The sequence below is a fragment of the Paramormyrops kingsleyae genome, chromosome 21 (genome assembly GCF_048594095.1).
Source record: "Paramormyrops kingsleyae isolate MSU_618 chromosome 21, PKINGS_0.4, whole genome shotgun sequence".
In the NCBI taxonomy this organism is placed as follows: Eukaryota; Metazoa; Chordata; class Actinopteri; order Osteoglossiformes; family Mormyridae; genus Paramormyrops; species Paramormyrops kingsleyae.
Window position 1 is genome coordinate 14,265,469 of NC_132817.1, and position 18,487 is coordinate 14,283,955.

General features: G+C 45.6%; 3 protein-coding genes across 3 annotated transcripts; 1 reads left to right on the plus strand and 2 right to left on the minus strand.

Annotated features, from left to right (window-relative positions):
* Positions 1 to 3,737: 3,737 nt before the first annotated feature.
* On the plus strand, positions 3,738 to 8,854 carry LOC111836644 (AP-2 complex subunit mu-B). Its single transcript, XM_023798115.2, has 13 exons — positions 3,738 to 3,889; positions 4,746 to 4,859; positions 4,950 to 5,215; positions 5,685 to 5,767; positions 5,986 to 5,991; positions 6,083 to 6,218; positions 6,312 to 6,456; positions 6,638 to 6,652; positions 6,848 to 6,967; positions 7,183 to 7,318; positions 7,512 to 7,609; positions 7,832 to 7,943; positions 8,200 to 8,854. The coding sequence occupies exons 2-13, from the start codon at positions 4,786 to 4,788 to the stop codon at positions 8,332 to 8,334; spliced, it is 1,326 nt and encodes a 441-aa protein (XP_023653883.1). The 5' UTR covers positions 3,738 to 3,889; positions 4,746 to 4,785; the 3' UTR covers positions 8,335 to 8,854.
* Positions 8,855 to 9,224: 370 nt separating this feature from the next.
* pcyt1aa (phosphate cytidylyltransferase 1A, choline a) lies at positions 9,225 to 15,352 on the minus strand. Its single transcript, XM_023798119.2, has 9 exons — positions 15,146 to 15,352; positions 13,947 to 14,063; positions 13,759 to 13,858; positions 13,539 to 13,655; positions 13,081 to 13,232; positions 11,941 to 12,019; positions 11,706 to 11,848; positions 11,408 to 11,596; positions 9,225 to 10,711 (listed from the first exon to the last, which is right to left on the minus strand). Exons 2-9 carry the CDS (start codon positions 14,055 to 14,057, stop codon positions 10,520 to 10,522), a joined length of 1,083 nt encoding a protein of 360 aa, XP_023653887.1. The 5' UTR covers positions 14,058 to 14,063; positions 15,146 to 15,352; the 3' UTR covers positions 9,225 to 10,519.
* A 452-nt stretch (positions 15,353 to 15,804) lies between these two features.
* On the minus strand, positions 15,805 to 18,193 carry LOC111836653 (stress-associated endoplasmic reticulum protein 1). The gene is made up of 3 exons (XM_023798129.2): positions 17,940 to 18,193; positions 17,488 to 17,563; positions 15,805 to 16,784 (listed from the first exon to the last, which is right to left on the minus strand). Exons 1-3 carry the CDS (start codon positions 18,021 to 18,023, stop codon positions 16,744 to 16,746), a joined length of 201 nt encoding a protein of 66 aa, XP_023653897.1. The 5' UTR covers positions 18,024 to 18,193; the 3' UTR covers positions 15,805 to 16,743.
* Between the last annotated feature and the right edge of the window lie 294 nt (positions 18,194 to 18,487).

An 18,487-nucleotide genomic window follows, 5' to 3' on the forward strand; every position in this document is an offset into this window, starting at 1 on the left:
AATTTGTCAACGGGCCTTTTGGGAAGCTAACGCCGGCTAACTGGGCAGGGTTGAAAGCCAAGTAGGCTATTATATGCCCTCTTTAGTTTCATCCCTTCAAAGAAATGAAAAATAACAAATGAAATTAAAATAATGAAGTATGGTTGCTTAAAATAAAATAAAATAAAATATTATTCTAAATATAACCAGACTTTAACGTTGAGAATTTTAATCCGGCGCTGCCACAAACAGCTTTCGTTTTCCCAGCATGCTCTGCGGCCTCCTCTTCATCCATTTCACTGGCTTTGCCGGTTGGTGGCGGCAGTGTGAGCTAAGCTACAGTAAATTCTTCTGGCTATTTACTGTGTGTGGCGATTATTAATTTTCGTTTCTAATTAATATTATGTTCCGTAAGTTTCTGTTGATCTAGAGTAGTTTGTTGATCGTCGTACGATGCCTCCGATATTTAGGGGATTTCGGTTTTGGGACTGTGGAGGTGATGGTCTGACAGGGACACGAGACATCGGAATGTGAAAAAATGTGTGTAAAACATGCATTTTATCTTTCGGGATTGTGGGCCATAGCTGGTTATTGATTGCTTTCATGTTTAGAGAAATAGTAGCGAGCATGTGAACTCGAATCTTGTTACTGCTGCGTAGTTTTTATTTGGCCTTCCCACGTGTAATTTCTACGTCTCCTCGTGAAAGGTGAGTAACTAATTGAGGGTCCTGCTTCGTCTGAACGAGATTAACATTCATATTTGCGCAAAACCAGTGCCTCTATGTGTTGCCCGTTTGTTCCATGTGTAACGAATGGGGTGTCAACAGGGGCCGACAGGAACTCTTGTGCTGGACCGAGGAAGGTGCGACTCCGTGCACTTTTTAATGTCCTCTGCAAGCACAGGCAGCTGGAATAAAGTATAGAGAGGACGTGACTTCCGGGTGCCATTCTTAGTATGTTTATGTGTCCGGCCTACTTTTAGGTTTTGTTGTCTAGAAATTAGCTGATGAAGCTCTTTAGTGAGGCGTAACAATGTCTTGATGTCCATGACATCATGTTTAATATTTACACAGATGCTATTCTCACATTTTTTTGCGTTTTAATTTTTGTTTGTATTCAATTTACCTAAGGGTGCAACAGCCAGACACTCATGGGGCTTAAAAGCTGCAGTCTTCACACTGCCTTTATATAAGCTTGTCTGTTCTTTTCCTTCTTTATAGGCTTTACAGCTAGAACCAAGCTGCCAGTGTGAGTGCAAGTCTACTCGTGATATGAGATGGGCGTCTACTTGGGTAAGATTCTTAAAATGTATGTAGAATATTACCAGTCTGAGACATTGGTGGATATGCTGACATCTAGGGTTGCAAAATTCACTAAATTTTCCCATCAATTCCCATATATTCCTGTTCATTCTGATGGAAAGTTTCCAACTTGGAACATTTCCAAAATCCCTCAGTTTAACTTAACATTCCAATAAATCTTGGTCTGTATTTTTACTTTCTGGACCTGAACTATCCACTTTTGTAATGTATTCAAAGTTAAATTTTGAATGACATTCAGTCTGTTCATTGAAGATTTATATTACAAATTTTCAGCTGTGCTGTTCGTATCGTGTGAACTCGGCGGACATTGCCCCTAGGTGTTGCCCGTTTGTTCCATGTGTAACGAATGGGGTGTCAGCAGGGGCAGACAGGAACTCTTGTGCTGGACCGAGAAAAGTGTGACTCCGTGCACTTTTTAATGTCCTCTGCAAGCACAGGCAGCTGGAATAAAGTACAGATGTGGGACAGACTGGTGCAGATTCTGCTAGTATCTGTAGGTGGTCTGTTAGGTTGCATTTGAATCTTTTGGCTTCAGTTATTAATTTCAAGTATTGTCTGTCTCCAGGACTAGAGCAACCCCAAGAGGCCCCACCTCAAGACAATGGTCATTTCGGTCAAGGTCAGACATGCCCATGAGGAGTGTTAATTGTTTGTAAACGTCCAGTCCATGGTCTTTGGCTTGTGTGGCAAGTGCTATCCATCACACAGCTTTCTGAGCGGTGCCTTTTATTGGACGAAGTGGGAGGGCCCGGCAGGTACCTTTGCCCAATGACATTACACCACATGGTACTGAGTCTACAGACTGCAAAAAAGTAGCGAGTGTGTCTTTATAGTCACTCTAGGCCTCCTATGAGGTTATCCCTTCAGGAGCCTATCACCAAACACAGAACATTGTAGTTCATCAGCACCAAAGATAGTTTGTGGCTGTCTTTGTTAGTGACTCTTCCTGCTGTAACTGGTATACACACATGCAGTTATGTTGACTGTAAAGAATAGTGCCAGTGGCACCTAGTGATTTAAAATTATTCATAAGCAGCACAGCAGGTATGTGGAGGTGCCTCTTACTAAATGCACCTTTGAGGCAGCGTGTGGCTCAGTGGGCTAAGCCTCTGTGCCTGTGATCAGAAGGTTGCTGGTTCAAGCCCAGCCTTGCCACGTCTGCAGGTCATTGAGCAAAACCCTTAACCCCGAACTCTCTGGGCGCTGCTTTGTGGCCAGCTTGCTCTTACCTACAGAGAGCGAGTTGGGAGAGGTGTAAAGAGAATTTCCCCACGGGGATCAATAAAGTATCAATTATTAACCTCTGCAGGTATATGCTGCTGGCTGAAGGCTTGCTGCATTTCTCAGCACTGACTGCAGTTTGTGTTGTTTTGGGTTTGCCCATTCATGCACACACTGCACCACAGTTCAGTGTACTGATGTTGCAGTGCTGCATGGCTATAAACACCTGCGGAATATATATAATAAACTATCTGTGACAGATTCTGTGTTTGGAGTGGATTATTGGTTTTTAATAATGTGGGGTGACGTCCATCTTTCAATGGCTTATCCAGTACAAGGCAGCCAGGGGATGAACTGAACGGGGCACTAGTTCATTACTCCTGATGCAGAGAAGTATTGGAGATCTCCAGGATCAGGGTCACAGCCTGGAAGGGATGTCGGTTTATCAAAGGGTACATGGGACCAGGAAACATTTTGATTCACCAATTCACTTTGACAAATATCTAAATTGTAAGGAAACCCAAACAACCTTGTGGAGGCTGTGCAGTGTTCATAGCCTTGGATGAAACACTCACCTCTGTGTTTTTGCTGAATAGTACTGGGTGGAATCTTCCCAAGGTCACAGGAAGTGTATTAGACCAAGCCGTGCTTGCTTCACAAGACAGGAAGCACTGAGGAAGGATCTAAGCTGGAGTTCTGTCGAGTAAGGCTACCGTAGTGCTAATCGATAGGCCTAACCCCCCAAAAAACCCTAAAACCTTTACCCTAACCCCCAAACGGTGAAACTGCACATGCGCGAAAAGGCTCGATATTACGTCTCGATAGGTAGCTCAACTCGTCAGAACACCGGCATTACATGAACTATTACCAGCTGTAAAGCTGATACACCCTCCTGTGAAATGGGATGTTTACTTTGTGATTTAGATGATTAAATCTAATTCTTGGAAATGCAGTCCCACTTATGCGTACGAATTAGTCGAAGTAGATTATCACCATACAGCGGTAATATCCTGGTAAGGTATCATGCCAAGAAAACATAAAAACAACTCACTCTTTATACCCCAGAATAATTTCAGGTTTTATCTGTGAAAACAGAAGAGAATAACATGTAAAATCTCTTTATAGTCATGATAAGTGAAGTAGCAAAATAACTTAAAAACTCATCAGAATTCATCAGATTCCAAAATAAACTTTCCGCTGGTTTCCCTCGCAAACGTCAATGCGCTGCGCGTCACTGCGTCATGACGTCATGACGTTTGTCAGCTGACAGCCTTCTGAGGAGAGACTGCAGACATCTTGAATGAATGTTAGCGAGTTATTGATTGGAGGCAGCAGCGAAGGTTACTTGTGAAGAGGCGAGGAACACGGTAAGTTTGGTTATAATGTCTAAAGGTGCTTAGCTGTTAAACCAACTGCAGTTTAAAGACAGACATTTTAAACAGCATGGGTGTCTCCTGGGTTTTTGGTTATGACCTGGTTACGGACGTTAGAAATAACGGAGACCTCCTCCCATTGCCGAGTGGGTTAGCGCTGGAAAACTAGTTAAATACTCCGATTCATGGTTTCCACTCATTTTCACTCCACACACGTAACTGGAATCTTAAGGAAAGTGCTGCATTAAGCTCTTCAAATCTCAAATTCTCATATGGTCTCGACTGGTTTTTGGAGTATAAAACTGCTCTTTGCTTTCTGTCTTTTTGGAGATTGATTTTACTTAGTCCATTATTATATGGTCAGTACTTAATGATTATTTTTAGCAAGGTGTCGAGTGCGCGATATGAAGGTGCTCCATCTATCATATGATGACTATTACCGATAGTCACACATTTCACATTTGTCCTGCTAGTCTTTTTAAAAACCGTGGTCATGCCGTAGTGTATAATTTAGCAAAGGTTGTGTAATAAACCGTGCGGAGTCGACGGGACGAAAAAATGCTGGCTGCAGATATTATAAGATTTGGTGTCACCAGCCTTTTAAATGGCCGCTTCAAGGACCAGCTGTTTCTGCTGTTGAGGTATCTGGCTCCCTGGATTTCCGCGTCCGGCCTTGAATATCTGTAACTTAGTAGGCATTACGTTATTCCCCCTCATCTTGACTAACCCTGTCAGCCTAAGAGGCCCCAGTCTTTCACATGTCTGTAACTTTGGGAGCACTGTCCTCTTGCTGCTTTTTTTGAATGAATCGTTAGTTGGGTAGCTTTATAAGTAAACCTCCCCCCCCCAGGGTTGGACTTCACTATGGCTACGTAGGATTCAGATTCACAATGATCGGAGGATTGTTTATCTACAACCACAAGGGAGAGGTGCTGATCTCCCGCGTGTACCGTGATGACATAGGGTGAGTCTTGGGTCCTTTTTGGAAGTTCATGAGCTTGAGTGCTCGCTCGAAATTTTGAGTGAAGGTCGGCCTTGTCGCCTCCTCCCCCAGGCGCAACGCGGTGGACGCGTTCCGTGTGAACGTGATCCACGCCCGGCAGCAGGTCCGCTCGCCCGTCACCAACATCGCCCGCACCAGCTTCTTTCATGTCAAGCGTTCCAACATCTGGCTGGCCGCTGTCACCAAGCAGAACGTCAACGCTGCTATGGTCTTCGAGTTCCTCTACAAGATGTGCGACGTGATGACCGCTTACTTCGGCAAGATCAGCGAGGAGAACATCAAGAACAACTTCGTGCTGATCTATGAGCTGCTGGATGGTAGGCTTCATCCTTGACGCCCCCCTTCAGTGCTGGGGGGTGTTCTGATTTTCACCCTGCCGCGTTATATAGCTTCGTTAACGCATAATCAAAATCTCATACATTTATTCAGCTGTATGTTTTACCACAGCTTCTTGGTGTGTGAATTGACAGCCTAGCAGTTGCCAGATTATATATTTAACCACTATGCTACCTATATCCCTAAGAATTGCTGTCTAAGCTCTGCAAACCTCTTTGAGTGAATCTTAATTTAGATCTAAGTTATATCTGCACCTGCTGTAAACCAATTGCTACCAGAGAGGTGGTGCAAAACCCAGCACGCGTTTTGGCTGCCACTGGATCAGGGTTTCCGGTCTCTTTCTTTAAGACTGACGTTAAGACTCTACTCAACTTACCAAGTCTCTTAGATTAAACATTCCAGTAATTCAATGATGATGTTGAGTTTTATTTGCGTGTTTGTCTCCTGCAGAGATCCTGGACTTCGGCTACCCACAGAACTCTGAGACGGGAGCCCTGAAGACCTTCATTACCCAGCAGGGCATCAAGAGCCAGGTGTCCTTCGCATTTCTTACCTGCCGCTATGCCGTTAACTCATGTTGGATTAAAGATTAGGATGCAGTGGGGCCTTCTTATTTTATCCAAGCTCAGCTAGGAGTTCACAGGGGCATTTAATGACCTGGTTTGTGTGTGTGGTGAAGTAAACAGCATTCCCTAACATTGTCCCGTCTCCTTTGTTGGAACCTGCTGGTTGTGGAACATCTCACCTCCAGCATCAGGTGAGTCACACGTCCATATATGCATGAGTTCTGTTAATGTGATTTTGCTGGAAGATGCATGAATAGAAAAGGTGAACTTGCCTCCCCGCAGACCAAGGAGGAACAGTCTCAGATCACCAGCCAGGTGACAGGGCAGATCGGTTGGCGCCGGGAGGGGATCAAGTACCGGAGAAACGAGCTCTTCCTTGATGTGCTGGAGAGCGTCAACCTGCTCATGTCTCCACAAGGTATGCGTTGACTGCCCCTAATGGCAGGAGGTGGCATTTCAGCCGGGTCCTCTTATTTCGCCACTGACTAGGCTTGTGCCGACCCATCCCCAGGCCAGGTTCTGAGCGCTCATGTGTCGGGCCGGGTCGTGATGAAGAGCTACCTGAGCGGAATGCCCGAATGTAAGTTTGGCATGAATGACAAGATCGTCATCGACAAGCAGGGCAAGGGCGGCGCGACGGACGACTCGGGCAAGAGGTGGGGAATTTTAAAGCAGGAGTGTGATCTGCATTTATCTGTCAAAGCGTTTAGCGTAAAAAAAAAAATTGGAATGCTAATTTTATGTTTGTGATCGTGGGAAAATGTGAAGTGTTTTGAAATGGATTAGTTCCTAAGCTCCTATTTTTCCTTGTTCTCTCTCTCTCTGTTCCACCTCCAGTGAGCTGGGGGGAAGGTAGGCTTCCTCACCTGGTCCCTTCAGGCTTTTTCTGTGTCTGTGTGCAGGTTACTTCCCAGTACTCTGGCATGTGCTTTTATAGAGCAGAGCAGTGAACTATGCTGTTGGATGTGTTGTGGCACATTTAGCCCCCTATGTCGGGGGGGGTTTCTTTGCTCGTACTCAGCTCAGTATCTGCGCCCCCCCCAGCAGTGGGAAGCAGTCCATCGCCATCGACGACTGCACCTTCCACCAATGTGTGCGGCTCAGCAAGTTCGACTCGGAGAGAAGCATCAGCTTCATCCCCCCCGACGGGGAATATGAACTCATGAGGTGACACCCCCCCCCCCCCAACCCTACCATGACTGTTTGAATTGTGTAACTGTGGTGTTGACATTGAAGTTGTTTCCTACTCTCGACCCAATTGCCAATGTTTTGGCTAAGCAGAATGTGGTCATTAGATTAGGCTAGTCTTCTCACTGTAAACGCAGGGTGTGGTTTCTTGGGTGTTAACCTTGTGTTGCCTGGATTGCTCGGTCATCTTCCAGGTACCGAACCACTAAAGACATCATCCTGCCCTTCCGGGTCATTCCTCTGGTCAGAGAGGTAGGCCGCACCAAGCTAGAGGTGAAGGTTGTCATCAAGTCCAACTTCAAGCCTTCTTTGCTGGCACAGAAGATTGAGGTGAGCAAGAGCCATGGTCTGATTCTTATACAGCAGTCAGAAGAATGCTGCCAGTGTTTGGAACGGGGTGTAAATTCATGGCCATGGATTCTACGCTAAAAATTGAAAGGAGTTTAAACATCAGCAAAAAATGGAAAATATCTATGTAATGGAAAACTGGTCACACATGTACATCTGTGCCTTTTCCCCCCAGGTGCGCATTCCCACCCCCCTCAACACCAGCGGGGTGCAGGTGATCTGTATGAAGGGCAAAGCCAAGTACAAAGCCAGTGAGAACGCCATCGTGTGGAAGTGAGTGACATTTATTTATTTTTTTACTTATATATCAGGGTTAGATTACTTAAAGTAGCGTTTCTCACCCCAGTCCTTGGGGGCCCCCAGACAGTCCAGACAGGGACCGAAAACGTGGATTGTCAGGAGGTCCCTAAGGACCAGGTTGGGGAGACGCTGACTCAAAGCATGCAATTTACCAGATAAAAAGCAGCATAGGTAAAAATGTTGGACCGCTCTCAGGATCAAGCGCATGGCTGGGATGAAGGAGTCCCAGATCAGTGCTGAGATTGAACTCCTTCCCACTAATGACAAGAAGAAGTGGGCTCGCCCCCCCATCTCGATGAACTTTGAGGTCAGTGTGACCCTACCCTTGCTCTCACACAGTCTACTCAGTATTTGTTAGGGATACACCAATACCAACCTCAGGTATCTGGCCGATACTGTGTTCATATACTAATACTCGTAAAAAAAATTCCGATACCAAGAACAGATTCCACTTCATTGCAACATTACATTAAAACTCAAAGCTGCAGCCTTTTTCAACCCTAGTATTGACTGTGACTGACTGACTGTGACTGACTGACTGTGACTACCCTTGCTCCCCACAGGTACCCTTCGCACCATCTGGGCTCAAGGTGCGCTACCTGAAAGTGTTCGAACCCAAGCTGAACTACAGCGACCACGACGTCATCAAATGGGTTCGCTACATTGGCCGAAGTGGCATCTACGAGACGCGCTGCTAGGCAGGCCATTCCTTCTGTCAGGGGCGATGTCTTGCATCTAAACTGATGCATAACCAGCCCTGGATTAAGTGACTAGGCACTCCTGGCTAACACTATAGCCCCCACGGAAAGCTTCATTTCAGCCCTTTTCAGTATTATCTCCCAAGCTGTGTTAATGTAGTATCCGTCTCTCCTCTAAAAGTAGTTTAGGCTTTGTGTTCTGCTCCTCATGTACCGATTGATAACCTGTATGAATAATCTTGGTGGCTTGCTGCTGGCTTGCTGGGAAACATCATGCAGTTAAACCACAAAGACTGGAGAAGAGGTGTTATGAGAATGGGGGGGGGGGGGGGGGTAGGTTTACAGTCTACCTGTAGTCACAATCCGGCCTTTAGTCAGCAGCAGCAAATTCATCCTCACCACATAATAAATGGTTGTTGGGAATCAGAAGCTATACAACTTTACGTCTGTACTCATGTCTGTGCACTCAAAGTATTACTGATAAAATCAGAATTCAGTACAGCCAGTTTCAGCTTGAAAATGTGGCTTTGACTAGTTTTGTACTGTTGGATAATTCAAATCTGCAAATACATCGCCGGTTTGCTGGGTACAGTCCCTGAGATCTTCCACGTTGCTCAGCTTGTATCGGGCCCCATTCGTGCAGCTTTGAGGTTCTCTATTTCCCATTGGAGTCCCTGTTCCAAGGGTATTTTTTAAAGTGATTTAAGAATTTTCAATTTCCTCTTTCACAGGTATGGGATAAATGCACAGATGGATGGAATTGAGAATCACAGATGCCTTCTGTATTCATCCCCCTCTCTATTTTATGTGCCAGGGACCATGACCAGCACTTGAACACACTTGCCATTGTTTTTAGGCTCTAACAGCCCAGTATGGGTACAAGAAATGCATGTTTTTAAATGTAAATTTATTAACTCAGGACACATGATAGGCCCACAGAACAGAATGGTTAATGACAATTATATAGAGCCTTCTTGCCAGAAAAAGTAAAGGAACTGCAGACATGCATCAGGGGCACAAACGTTCCCACAACCAGAATCTTTCGGCAAACAGGAAATGGTGCTCCAGCGCTTGAGGTACCGCTCAAGTCCGTCAGGTAGCACAGCCAACACGAGGTGCAGGGCGAGAGCTAAGTGATTCAAGATCTAGGTCCACATTCGTTTCTTGAGATCTTGAAAAAGAAAATCCTCTGGGCAGTAATTATACAGAAAATATCGAAAGCAGAGTTGAGAATAAAACTTATACATAGTGTGGTTAACTTTAAAAGGCAGACTGACTCTGTACCTCAGCTCAAAGTGATGGATGGCTGTAACAAGACATTTCCAGCCAGGCAATTGGAGGCACAGGTCACATGACTAACAGCATGACAGGTACTTTGAGTAATCCTGACTGTGTGAAAACGAGCGATATGGTGGTTGGATTAAACATGCTTTTCCACGGCTTAAGGTCAGTGTGATCAGAAATCATCATCTTACGAGCAGGAGCAAGAAAATCATCCAGTCAGATTCAACTGCCCAGTTCCTACATAATACTATATTGCTTTGATTTTCTTCTCATGTGATCGCTTGGAGCTGCAGATTAAAGCATTTACTCTAAAGATCTTTCCCTCTGAAAAGTAACAAACAATTTAAAAGGCTGCACCTGTATCCGCATTTGGAATTAGTTAAAACCCCCAAACCCTTAGGAAAGACAAGTAACCTAGGGCCCAAATGACAAGAAGAGGATCCCAAAAAAATATACTACCAAACGAACCATAAATAAGAGCAGAGCAGTGGATTCTCAGGGCTAGTAGTGGGGAATGTGGAGCAGGTGTGGGTTTGAGTGCAGGTGGCTGCTCTGGCCTCTCCGTGAACCCCTTAAATGGCGGCTTGTGATTTAAGTGGTTAATATGTTTAAAAGATGACTTTAAAAATAACGTTTTACAAACATTGACACACACCGGCCACCAGCTTCTGAGGAATGGTATCGTCCCTCCACATGCCACTGTAGGGCTGTGGGACAGTCCGGTTGTGCCAACTCATACAAAGACCGGTTTCTCTTGCTCCTTTAAAGCGCAGCGGCTGGCTGGCTAGCTGGCTGGTTTTCGCAGTTCCGCCTAAAGATGGCAAACGCTCCTCCGGCTCGATCGACCAGGCAGAAAAACAGAGGGCAGGAGAGTCCCAGCGAGGCGGCCACCATAAAGGTCCTACTCTTCATCCTCCTCATCCTCACTGATGGGATCAGTGGTTGCGACACCGTGGAGGGGGGATGTCCTGCTGAAGAAGGGGAGGCGGAAGGTGGGGGAGGGGGAGCGCTCGCGGGCCGGGCTGCTGCTGGGGCTCTGCCGGGGGCTGATGGCCTGAAGCATGCGGCCCCGGCCCTCCTTCAGCATGTGCTTCTGCGGGGGTGCAGTTATCAAGGTCAGCCCAAGCATGCAGAGTTATTGGCACAGATCCCACCGGGTGCATTTGGTTCACAGTTATGCAATTGTTCTAGCCTCTTCTGACAGAACTCTTAGACCACGAACCATTACATTCCCTAAAGTAGGAATATTAGCAGACACTTTATTTGGCTCATTAACATAGTAGTAGAAAAACCAAACTTCTCTCCCGTCACAGATACTGGACATGCTGAAAGTAACCTTAAATGAGATAAGATCAATACTTCCTGTGACTGCATTTGGTCAAGTCTTTAATGCAGCCTGTCATCAAATGTAAGAAAAATGAAAAAGCAGTAACAATTGGACAACATGGATGTGTCTTCTGGGACCCCCCAGACGTGTTTGCTCCCACTCTGCTCCCTGCCAGACCGTTCACATTTTTGCTCCCTCCCAGCAGCAAAGACTTGGACTGTCTGGGGGTCCCCAAAAACCACTTTCAGGAAACACTACACTAGTATATACAGATGTACCAATCTTGCTCTGTGGATCAGAGGTGGATAATTCAGGTCCAGAAAGTAAAAATCCAGACCAAGATTTTGTTTCAACCAACCAGTTGACTATAAAGAGTCACAGTCACAGAGTACTCAACTGGATTTTTACTTTCTGGACCTGAACTGTCCACCTCTGCTGTGGGTGCATCAGCTGCCAACTCACCAGTGCCCCCTCTGGGCCAAACATCTGCAGGAAGTTGCCAATGAATTCCCTGGACTTTTCCTCCCACTTCTGGATGAGGTCGATGCTCTTCTCCTCCACCTTCTGCACAAACTCCTTGGACTTCTCCTCTACGTCGCGCACTTTGCGCTTCACCTTGTCCACCCGTTCCTGCAGGTGATACTTCTTCTCCTGAAAGACAGGCGGGGAGTGAAAACTCAATTCAGCACATAGACTTTCCCAAAACATGAGGGCTTCCCTCCAAATGCCCCCCACCACCACACCACTGTGCCAGACTCACATTGATGAAACTGACGTTAAGCTCCTTGGCAGTGTACCCTCGCTGTAGATTACGGCGCACGTACACATCATAGTTGCGGACAATGCGCGTGATGATGTCAGAGGTGGAGATGCCCTCTGTCCGCTGTGTTGGTGCAAACATGCCTGTCCCATGGAAAACCGCGCCCAAGCAGAAGGTTATTTTCAGCATCACGTACCGCCGTCATACCTAAGCTTCCCGTAGCCTCGACACCAACCAGCTTCCTTGATGTGCTTGTAAACGTCGTCACTCCCCGCTGAGGAGTACGGGATGTCATCATGAGCCACAAAGTCGATCTGAAAAAGAAGAAAAAAAAACCAACAAAATATGAAAACTAGTAACAACAGCATTAATCGAGTACTATCTAAACTGCCTGGCTGAAAGAAAAGTTGCACACTTTAATATTTAATTGGACCACCTTCAGCTTTGATTATGGTGCCCATTCATCAATGCATTGTTTCTACATGCATATGCAACATCTCAACAGTCTTTTCATCTAGATCCACATTCATTTCTTGTTGAGATCTTGAATTAATGATAGGTGAGTTGAACCACTGTAAATTTTTCTTCGGCACATCTCAAAGACTTTCAATGGCGTTAAGGTCAAGACTCTCTGGTGGCCAATTCATGTCTGAAAATGATTCCTCATGCTCCCTGAACCAGTCTTTGACAATCTGAGCCCAATGAATCTCGGTGTTCCCATCCTGGGGTATTCCCATGCCATTAAGAAAGAAAAAATCCATTGATGGGGTAACCTGGCCATTCAGTAGATTCAGGTGCTCAGCTGACTTCACTTTATTGCTGCATGACATTGCTAGGTTGTAATAATGATCTAATCATTGGCTCTTAAGTACTTCCATCCATCCATCACCGTTAGCACTTAATCCCAACTGGGGTTGTGGGGGGGGGGGGGGGGAACTGGAGCCTATCCCAGGAACAATGGGCGCATACGCTCACACACACACACACACACACACACACACACACACACACAACTACAGGGTCAATTTAGACTTGTCAATCAACTTGCCCTGCACACTTGGGAGGAAACCGGAGCCCCCAGCCGAAACCCACGAGAACCCAGGGAGAGCGTGCGATCGCCACACAGAAAGGACCCGGGACCGAACCCAGGACCTTCTTGCTGTGAGGCAGCAGCGGTAACCACTGTGCCACCATCTTAAGTACTTGCCGATTTAAATTCAAATGGTGACTTTTTTTTTTTGGCCAGGCAGTATATTTTTCTCCATGGTAGAACCTAGAACAGTGAACCAAGAACTATGTGAACATGTGCAGGCGTGCTTGGTGCCTGTGTGTATGTGTATACACTATTTCTGCGAAAGAGAAGGGTTACTCCTACCCGATGTTCTGCGAGAAACTCAGGTGTCAGTGTCCAGGGTGCGTTGCGGACAACCTCATCCACATAGCGACAGTGGCTGACCGCATCGTATCGCTCATCTTCAGTCATCACTGTGAAACCCTTGAACTTGTGTGTCAAGTCATCACTGCACACTGCAGGGTACGGTAGGGGTGATTGTGTGTTAATACTGAGAGGGATAACAGCATTACAAAGAACGTTAAAGTTGTAATTAGGCAAAATAGCGATTAAATTAATCTGTGCTTTCTCAGTAAGTGCGACTCAGATAAGGTTACGATGCTGTAGGTTAGATCCTAGTGCTAAAACACTGGAATTAACTGGGATTAAGTCATGAGGACAGTGTGCAAAATAACATTTCATAAAGCCCATTTAAAAAAAAAAAAAAGTGCAAGGTAACAGGCAGACAAAGAAACGGCACAGGATGCGGGTAGAATACTGACCTCCCACGATGAGGTACGTGTTTGGAAAGAGTCCCTTGGCCTGCATCAGTGCACGAGCATGGCCAGAGTGGAACACGTCAAAGATCCCATCGGCATACACGCGCACCGGCCTCTCCGCTGTGGGCAGAGAGGCGGGCAGCGGGTCACGGTACGCTGCTGGAATCGGGCAGGCGGGAGGTATGCTGCACAAAGGGAATTAGTGCACCAGCGTGTGACTCACGTGGCGTGCCTTTCTGGGCTTCTTCCATACTGACACGAAGGTATGGTGTGGACTCATCGGACTCCAACTCATCTGAAAACGGAGCAGGGTCTGCAAGGCCCTGGAAAGGATACAGACTAAATCATACTGGTTTGAGCTACTGGTGTTCCAGTAGCGCACACAGCTCTCTGTGCTCCATGCTCACTTACCACAGAGCACCGAGAGACCTTCCCAGGCCGCTCACCCTCCTCTGCCTCGCCATTCGAATCCTCCTTGCGCCTCTTCCTGGGGAGCAGTCGGCCAGAGCCGTGGGCCTCCATGTGCGGCTATAAATATTTGCAGGCACTCCATTACCTTTGTCTACACCTCCGATACTTTGGATACAGTCATCAAGTGGCACATATTAGACACCGCAAGTCTATGATGCTAGACACTGATTAAAGTGCTGTCACATGATCTGTGTCTCCAAGGGCGTAACTTTGGCTGGAACACCCATTATAGGGAAACATGATTATTGGGGGGGTTGTACTAGCTTTTTGATTTATTGGGATTGCTACAACCTTCCCCCCTCCCCCGGAATTTACGCCCATGTGTGTCTCATATGCACAATTATTATTATTATTTGTCAATAAAGTAATATCAACCGGATATAGGAAATACTGAGAGAAAACTGGTATCTGAGTGGATCAAACGAAGGATCGTTCCTAGAGATTGGGAAAGCTTATTCCAAAAGTCATTTGAAGGGAATCTGATAAGCACTTTTCTACGAACTTGTTAAGTGTGACGTCAATCCAGCTGTCAGCTTCCGCACGCGCCCTCATCACAAAAGCAAACTAGTAAGTAGCGTATCTAAAGCATTCACTGGGCTGCAGCGGGGAAGTTCTGAAAGGCTGAGGAGGGAGTAAGGTTACAAAAGCATGACAGCTAAACCAAGCTGTCAAAGTGCTCTAAAAATAAACCGCTTATATTAGCCAGATGCCCTCTACAAGTCTGTCAGACTGAGCCTAACCGGCATAGTCTTCACTACAAACTAGCAATTTGCGGCTCTACTTCGATGAGATCGCTGTAAACTGCCGTCCGGTACTTGGTCTATGGATGACCGACTACGCCAAACTTGTTTAACCGGCCTCCGAGATGTTTATACAACTTAACACGCCATCTAATTACGCAATCAACAACGTGAAGTGTCAAAACAATAGTCAGGATCTTCTGCTGATATTTACGTGGTACCACCTAGCGATCGGTCCACCGATCAGCACAGTAGTTCCGAAAATAAGCTAATTATGAATGACTAGTCCTACTGGTGTCATGCGATCCGTCACTATAAAACAACACTACATACGACGCTGAAACGACCTCAAACCCCTTTTGGTTTCATCTATCTTTACTGTAGATAAAGTCAACTAACCCGGTGTCGTGTGACGAATGTACAGCCGGTTGTCCAGAAAGCGCAGCGTTGTACAGGCCCAACGTCCAGGGGTGGCCAGCCAACCCAAACGGCCTCCTGCTATCGTGCGGAGTAGAGGAACGAAGCCAGAATTGCGACAGTCTCTTAAAGAGTCGGTGCTCTTTAAACAGCCATAACAGTGACACCGGAAATACAGCAGGGAAACATCCGTCGGAAGTGAGGTGGCTTCCACGGCGCCGGACAAATCACATCCGGAAGTCTGCAATGGAGGGACATGCTGCCCTCTTGTGGCCATTTTGACCCATATTTCTTAGTACAAGAGCCGCCACATTTAGTGAGGTCACATATCACATAAACCGTTACATTTCGCGGTATTTTAATGGAAACCTTAATAAAATAGCGGACAGTGGCCTCGATTGGTTTCACTACAAGTCCAGGGTTTGAGCTTAACTCTCACTTCAGCTCTGTACTACTGCTCAGAATATGTGGTTCACATTGGTACCTCCAGTATGGGAATGATCTACATGGCATATGGGGCAGCTCAGGCCTAACAAATCATTTAATACAAAGATGTGTGGAAATGATCACATAGGCACGACATTTTGTTTTTAAACCTATTACTTGTTTGGTAAGAAGTTCACAAATGACAATGACAAATGTACAAGTACTTCGTATATTAAAATTTTGTCAATCATCCACAAAGCTGATGTATTTCATTCATTTTTTGGCAGTAATCCATAGTCCCCTAATTGAGCAAAGTAACATGACACTGTTCTTCTCATGCACCACCTCCAACATATTTGTTTCAATTGGCAGAAAACGCAGGCTTTATTTTGTATGTGACATTTGCCTTCCAACACTATCCCCCCCCCCCCCCTTCAAGCTGGCTGTCACCTCCAGCCACAAACTGCAGAATCGTTAAACGATGGAAGACGGACACATCAAGCTCCTGAGACTGTTTCCCACCCCCAAATGTACAGAAAACTGGACATACATGAAAAGGTGACTGACAACTGTCACAGAATCAAGAAGCATAAATATTGTAGACATACAATTATAGTACATTTCGTATATAGATGTGGAAGGAAATCACTTCTTTTCCCCAAAGCTTGTCCCAGACGTCCATCATGGGCCTCCAGTCCAACAAGAATTTGGTCGGGAACAAACAAGAGCAGCCAAACATAGGGAATAAAACAAAACCTATACAATAAACTTTTAAAATAGAGGACACTACATGCGATTAAGCTGGAATCATGTGCATAGAAGACAAACAGGACTTACAAATGGAATGGGGATCATCAGCTTCTGAATGGCTTAAAGCCATTCAGCAATAATAAAGTATCACAGTATTTGACCCAAAATTCCAGACTGGAATGCAGAATGTAGAAACCGTTTGGCTTCAATTGTTTCATTTAAGGCACAAATTCAAAATAACCTGCTAGTTACAAAGCCTGAGAATTAAAAGAAAGTTGGTCAACCATCATCAGGCAGTCGCTCTTCATCTCTGCCTGCTGGCATAACCGTTGGAAAAGGTTGAGTACAGACTGCTGGTTCTCCACTGGACAGCAAGGCAGCCTGAAGGCAAAGATGCCTCTACATTACATGCCCATCCGGATGCTCTGGATAATCTGGAAAATCGCTGTGGGGGGAGAAAGCCGCACATGTTAAAACTGGGAATACCTATCTGCATCATATTAAGATGTTTTACAGTAGCTTTGGTGGTTTAACTACCCACTTTAATATCCCATATGCCAGCCACATAATCCAGCTGTCAAGTCTGGTCTTTTTGAAAACTTTACCAAAATCCCAGACAGAATACTGTAGGCCCAAACATTCCTACTATGCCTTACAAAAAGAACTGACAGAATCTGACAGTTAATGCACTGCCTTTACCATTTCAGCTCCATTATTAAAATGGGGTTACCCAAAGCAATCTGAAAGAGCAACTGCTGAAGGTCATCAGATTAGCTATAACTGTAGATCACAGAGCCCCAACCAAACCAGGCTGTACCAGGATAGTTTAAACAAGGTCGCGAGAAACCCCGTCTGTTATCAAACTATTTACCGATGGTCTTATCACAATACATATGCCAGGAAATGTTTTACTTTCCACAGTACAAATTTTAAGTGGTTGTAACAAATAAGGATGATTCTTTTCCTGTGCCAGCATTACAATTTGTATTTTAGTTGTTTTTTGAGGTAACAGTACTAAATCAAAGACGCTTAAAAGCGTCCGATGACAGTCCACATATAGATCTAGTTAGGGCTCGGTGGAAACATTTCCAAGAACATAATGGAATACTCAAATAAATGTATTTGATTTATCCATGAAATGCACTCACCTGAACCGCAGACCACAAAGATGAACAACGCCAATAACCAGGGCCCCACCGACACCTTGTCATCCGGGGAATTTCTCTGCACCCAACAAAGTTACATTTTAAGTTACATTTTAATAACGACGGGAGTAACCGAGGTCGTAGTGACAGATGACCACCAGATCCACAGCCTCCAAGCGCGTCCAGGTTCTGCCATATTATAGCCTACATATGACAAAACTCCTGCGATTGTAAATTAACGCGACACTCATCACGAAGAAACACTTACAAACCGGAAAACAGCGTCTAATTAACTTATGAGGAATATAAACGCAACGTGCGCAGAAAAGTGGTACTCTATTCAGGCCTTTTAGGTACTTCAAACCAGTTCAATATACGAGGCATGAAAGAACTCTAGTGGGCTTGCCGCTATGTTATCCACTCGGTACGTTACTAAAGTACGCCAACATACTCACCATAGTCTTAGCCACGTTACCCCTCTGAGTGATGTTTTTGCTGTGCTTCTCGTTAGCCATGCGAATTCTCTGTTTTGCAACCATCTTCTTAGCTCTGCCACTCCGTGCGACGCGAACCGGCGTAGACTGCGACCTGCTTCACGCGGAACTGCCTACGTACACACATATTTAACGTCTCCACCGCGCCGTTCGGTTACTGCGTATCGCTCCGCCAACCCACCGCTTCTATAGTCCGCTCTGCCACATTGTAGTACGGTCTTTGACTTATAAGTGTCATCAGCCAGTAATCAAAAATACGTAGCTTTAAGTTATGTCGAGGGGGTTTTATGGTAGTCTTTTACATAATAAAACCCATAAATTATGGGTGTTCCCCTGGGCGACATCTTTTTGTCTCTTAAGAACGTACTGTATTATTTTTTCGGTTGCTCGACAACTCTGGTTTCCTCTCGCATTACAAAGATGCGCAGATTACTAGCTGACGTGTCTAAGTTGTGATTTATGATGGGCTGACGTCCCGGGACGTCCAAGGTTGTTCCCTGTCTTGTCCC

What these genes read in the sequence shown, in the direction of transcription:
- LOC111836644 (XM_023798115.2), top strand. Translation starts at nt 4,786, where the DNA reads ATGATCGGAGGATTGTTTATCTACAACCACAAGGGAGAGGTGCTGATC. An exon ending in GTGTACCGTGATGACATAGG is followed by an intron (nt 4,860 to 4,949) that starts GTGAGTCTTGGG and finishes CTCCTCCCCCAG; the next exon opens with GCGCAACGCGGTGGACGCGT. An exon ending in GATCTATGAGCTGCTGGATG is followed by an intron (nt 5,216 to 5,684) that starts GTAGGCTTCATC and finishes TGTCTCCTGCAG; the next exon opens with AGATCCTGGACTTCGGCTAC.
- pcyt1aa (XM_023798119.2), bottom strand. Translation starts at nt 14,057, where the DNA reads ATGGAGGCCCACGGCTCTGGCCGACTGCTCCCCAGGAAGAGGCGCAAG. An exon ending in AGTTTCTCGCAGAACATCGG is followed by an intron (nt 12,020 to 13,080) that starts GTAGGAGTAACC and finishes CTTCTTTTTCAG; the next exon opens with ATCGACTTTGTGGCTCATGA. An exon ending in TTAACGTCAGTTTCATCAAT is followed by an intron (nt 11,597 to 11,705) that starts GTGAGTCTGGCA and finishes CCTGTCTTTCAG; the next exon opens with GAGAAGAAGTATCACCTGCA.
- LOC111836653 (XM_023798129.2), bottom strand. Translation starts at nt 18,023, where the DNA reads ATGGTTGCAAAACAGAGAATTCGCATGGCTAACGAGAAGCACAGCAAA. An exon ending in GTAACGTGGCTAAGACTATG is followed by an intron (nt 17,564 to 17,939) that starts GTGAGTATGTTG and finishes TGTTGGGTGCAG; the next exon opens with AGAAATTCCCCGGATGACAA. An exon ending in CTTTGTGGTCTGCGGTTCAG is followed by an intron (nt 16,785 to 17,487) that starts GTGAGTGCATTT and finishes CTCCCCCCACAG; the next exon opens with CGATTTTCCAGATTATCCAG.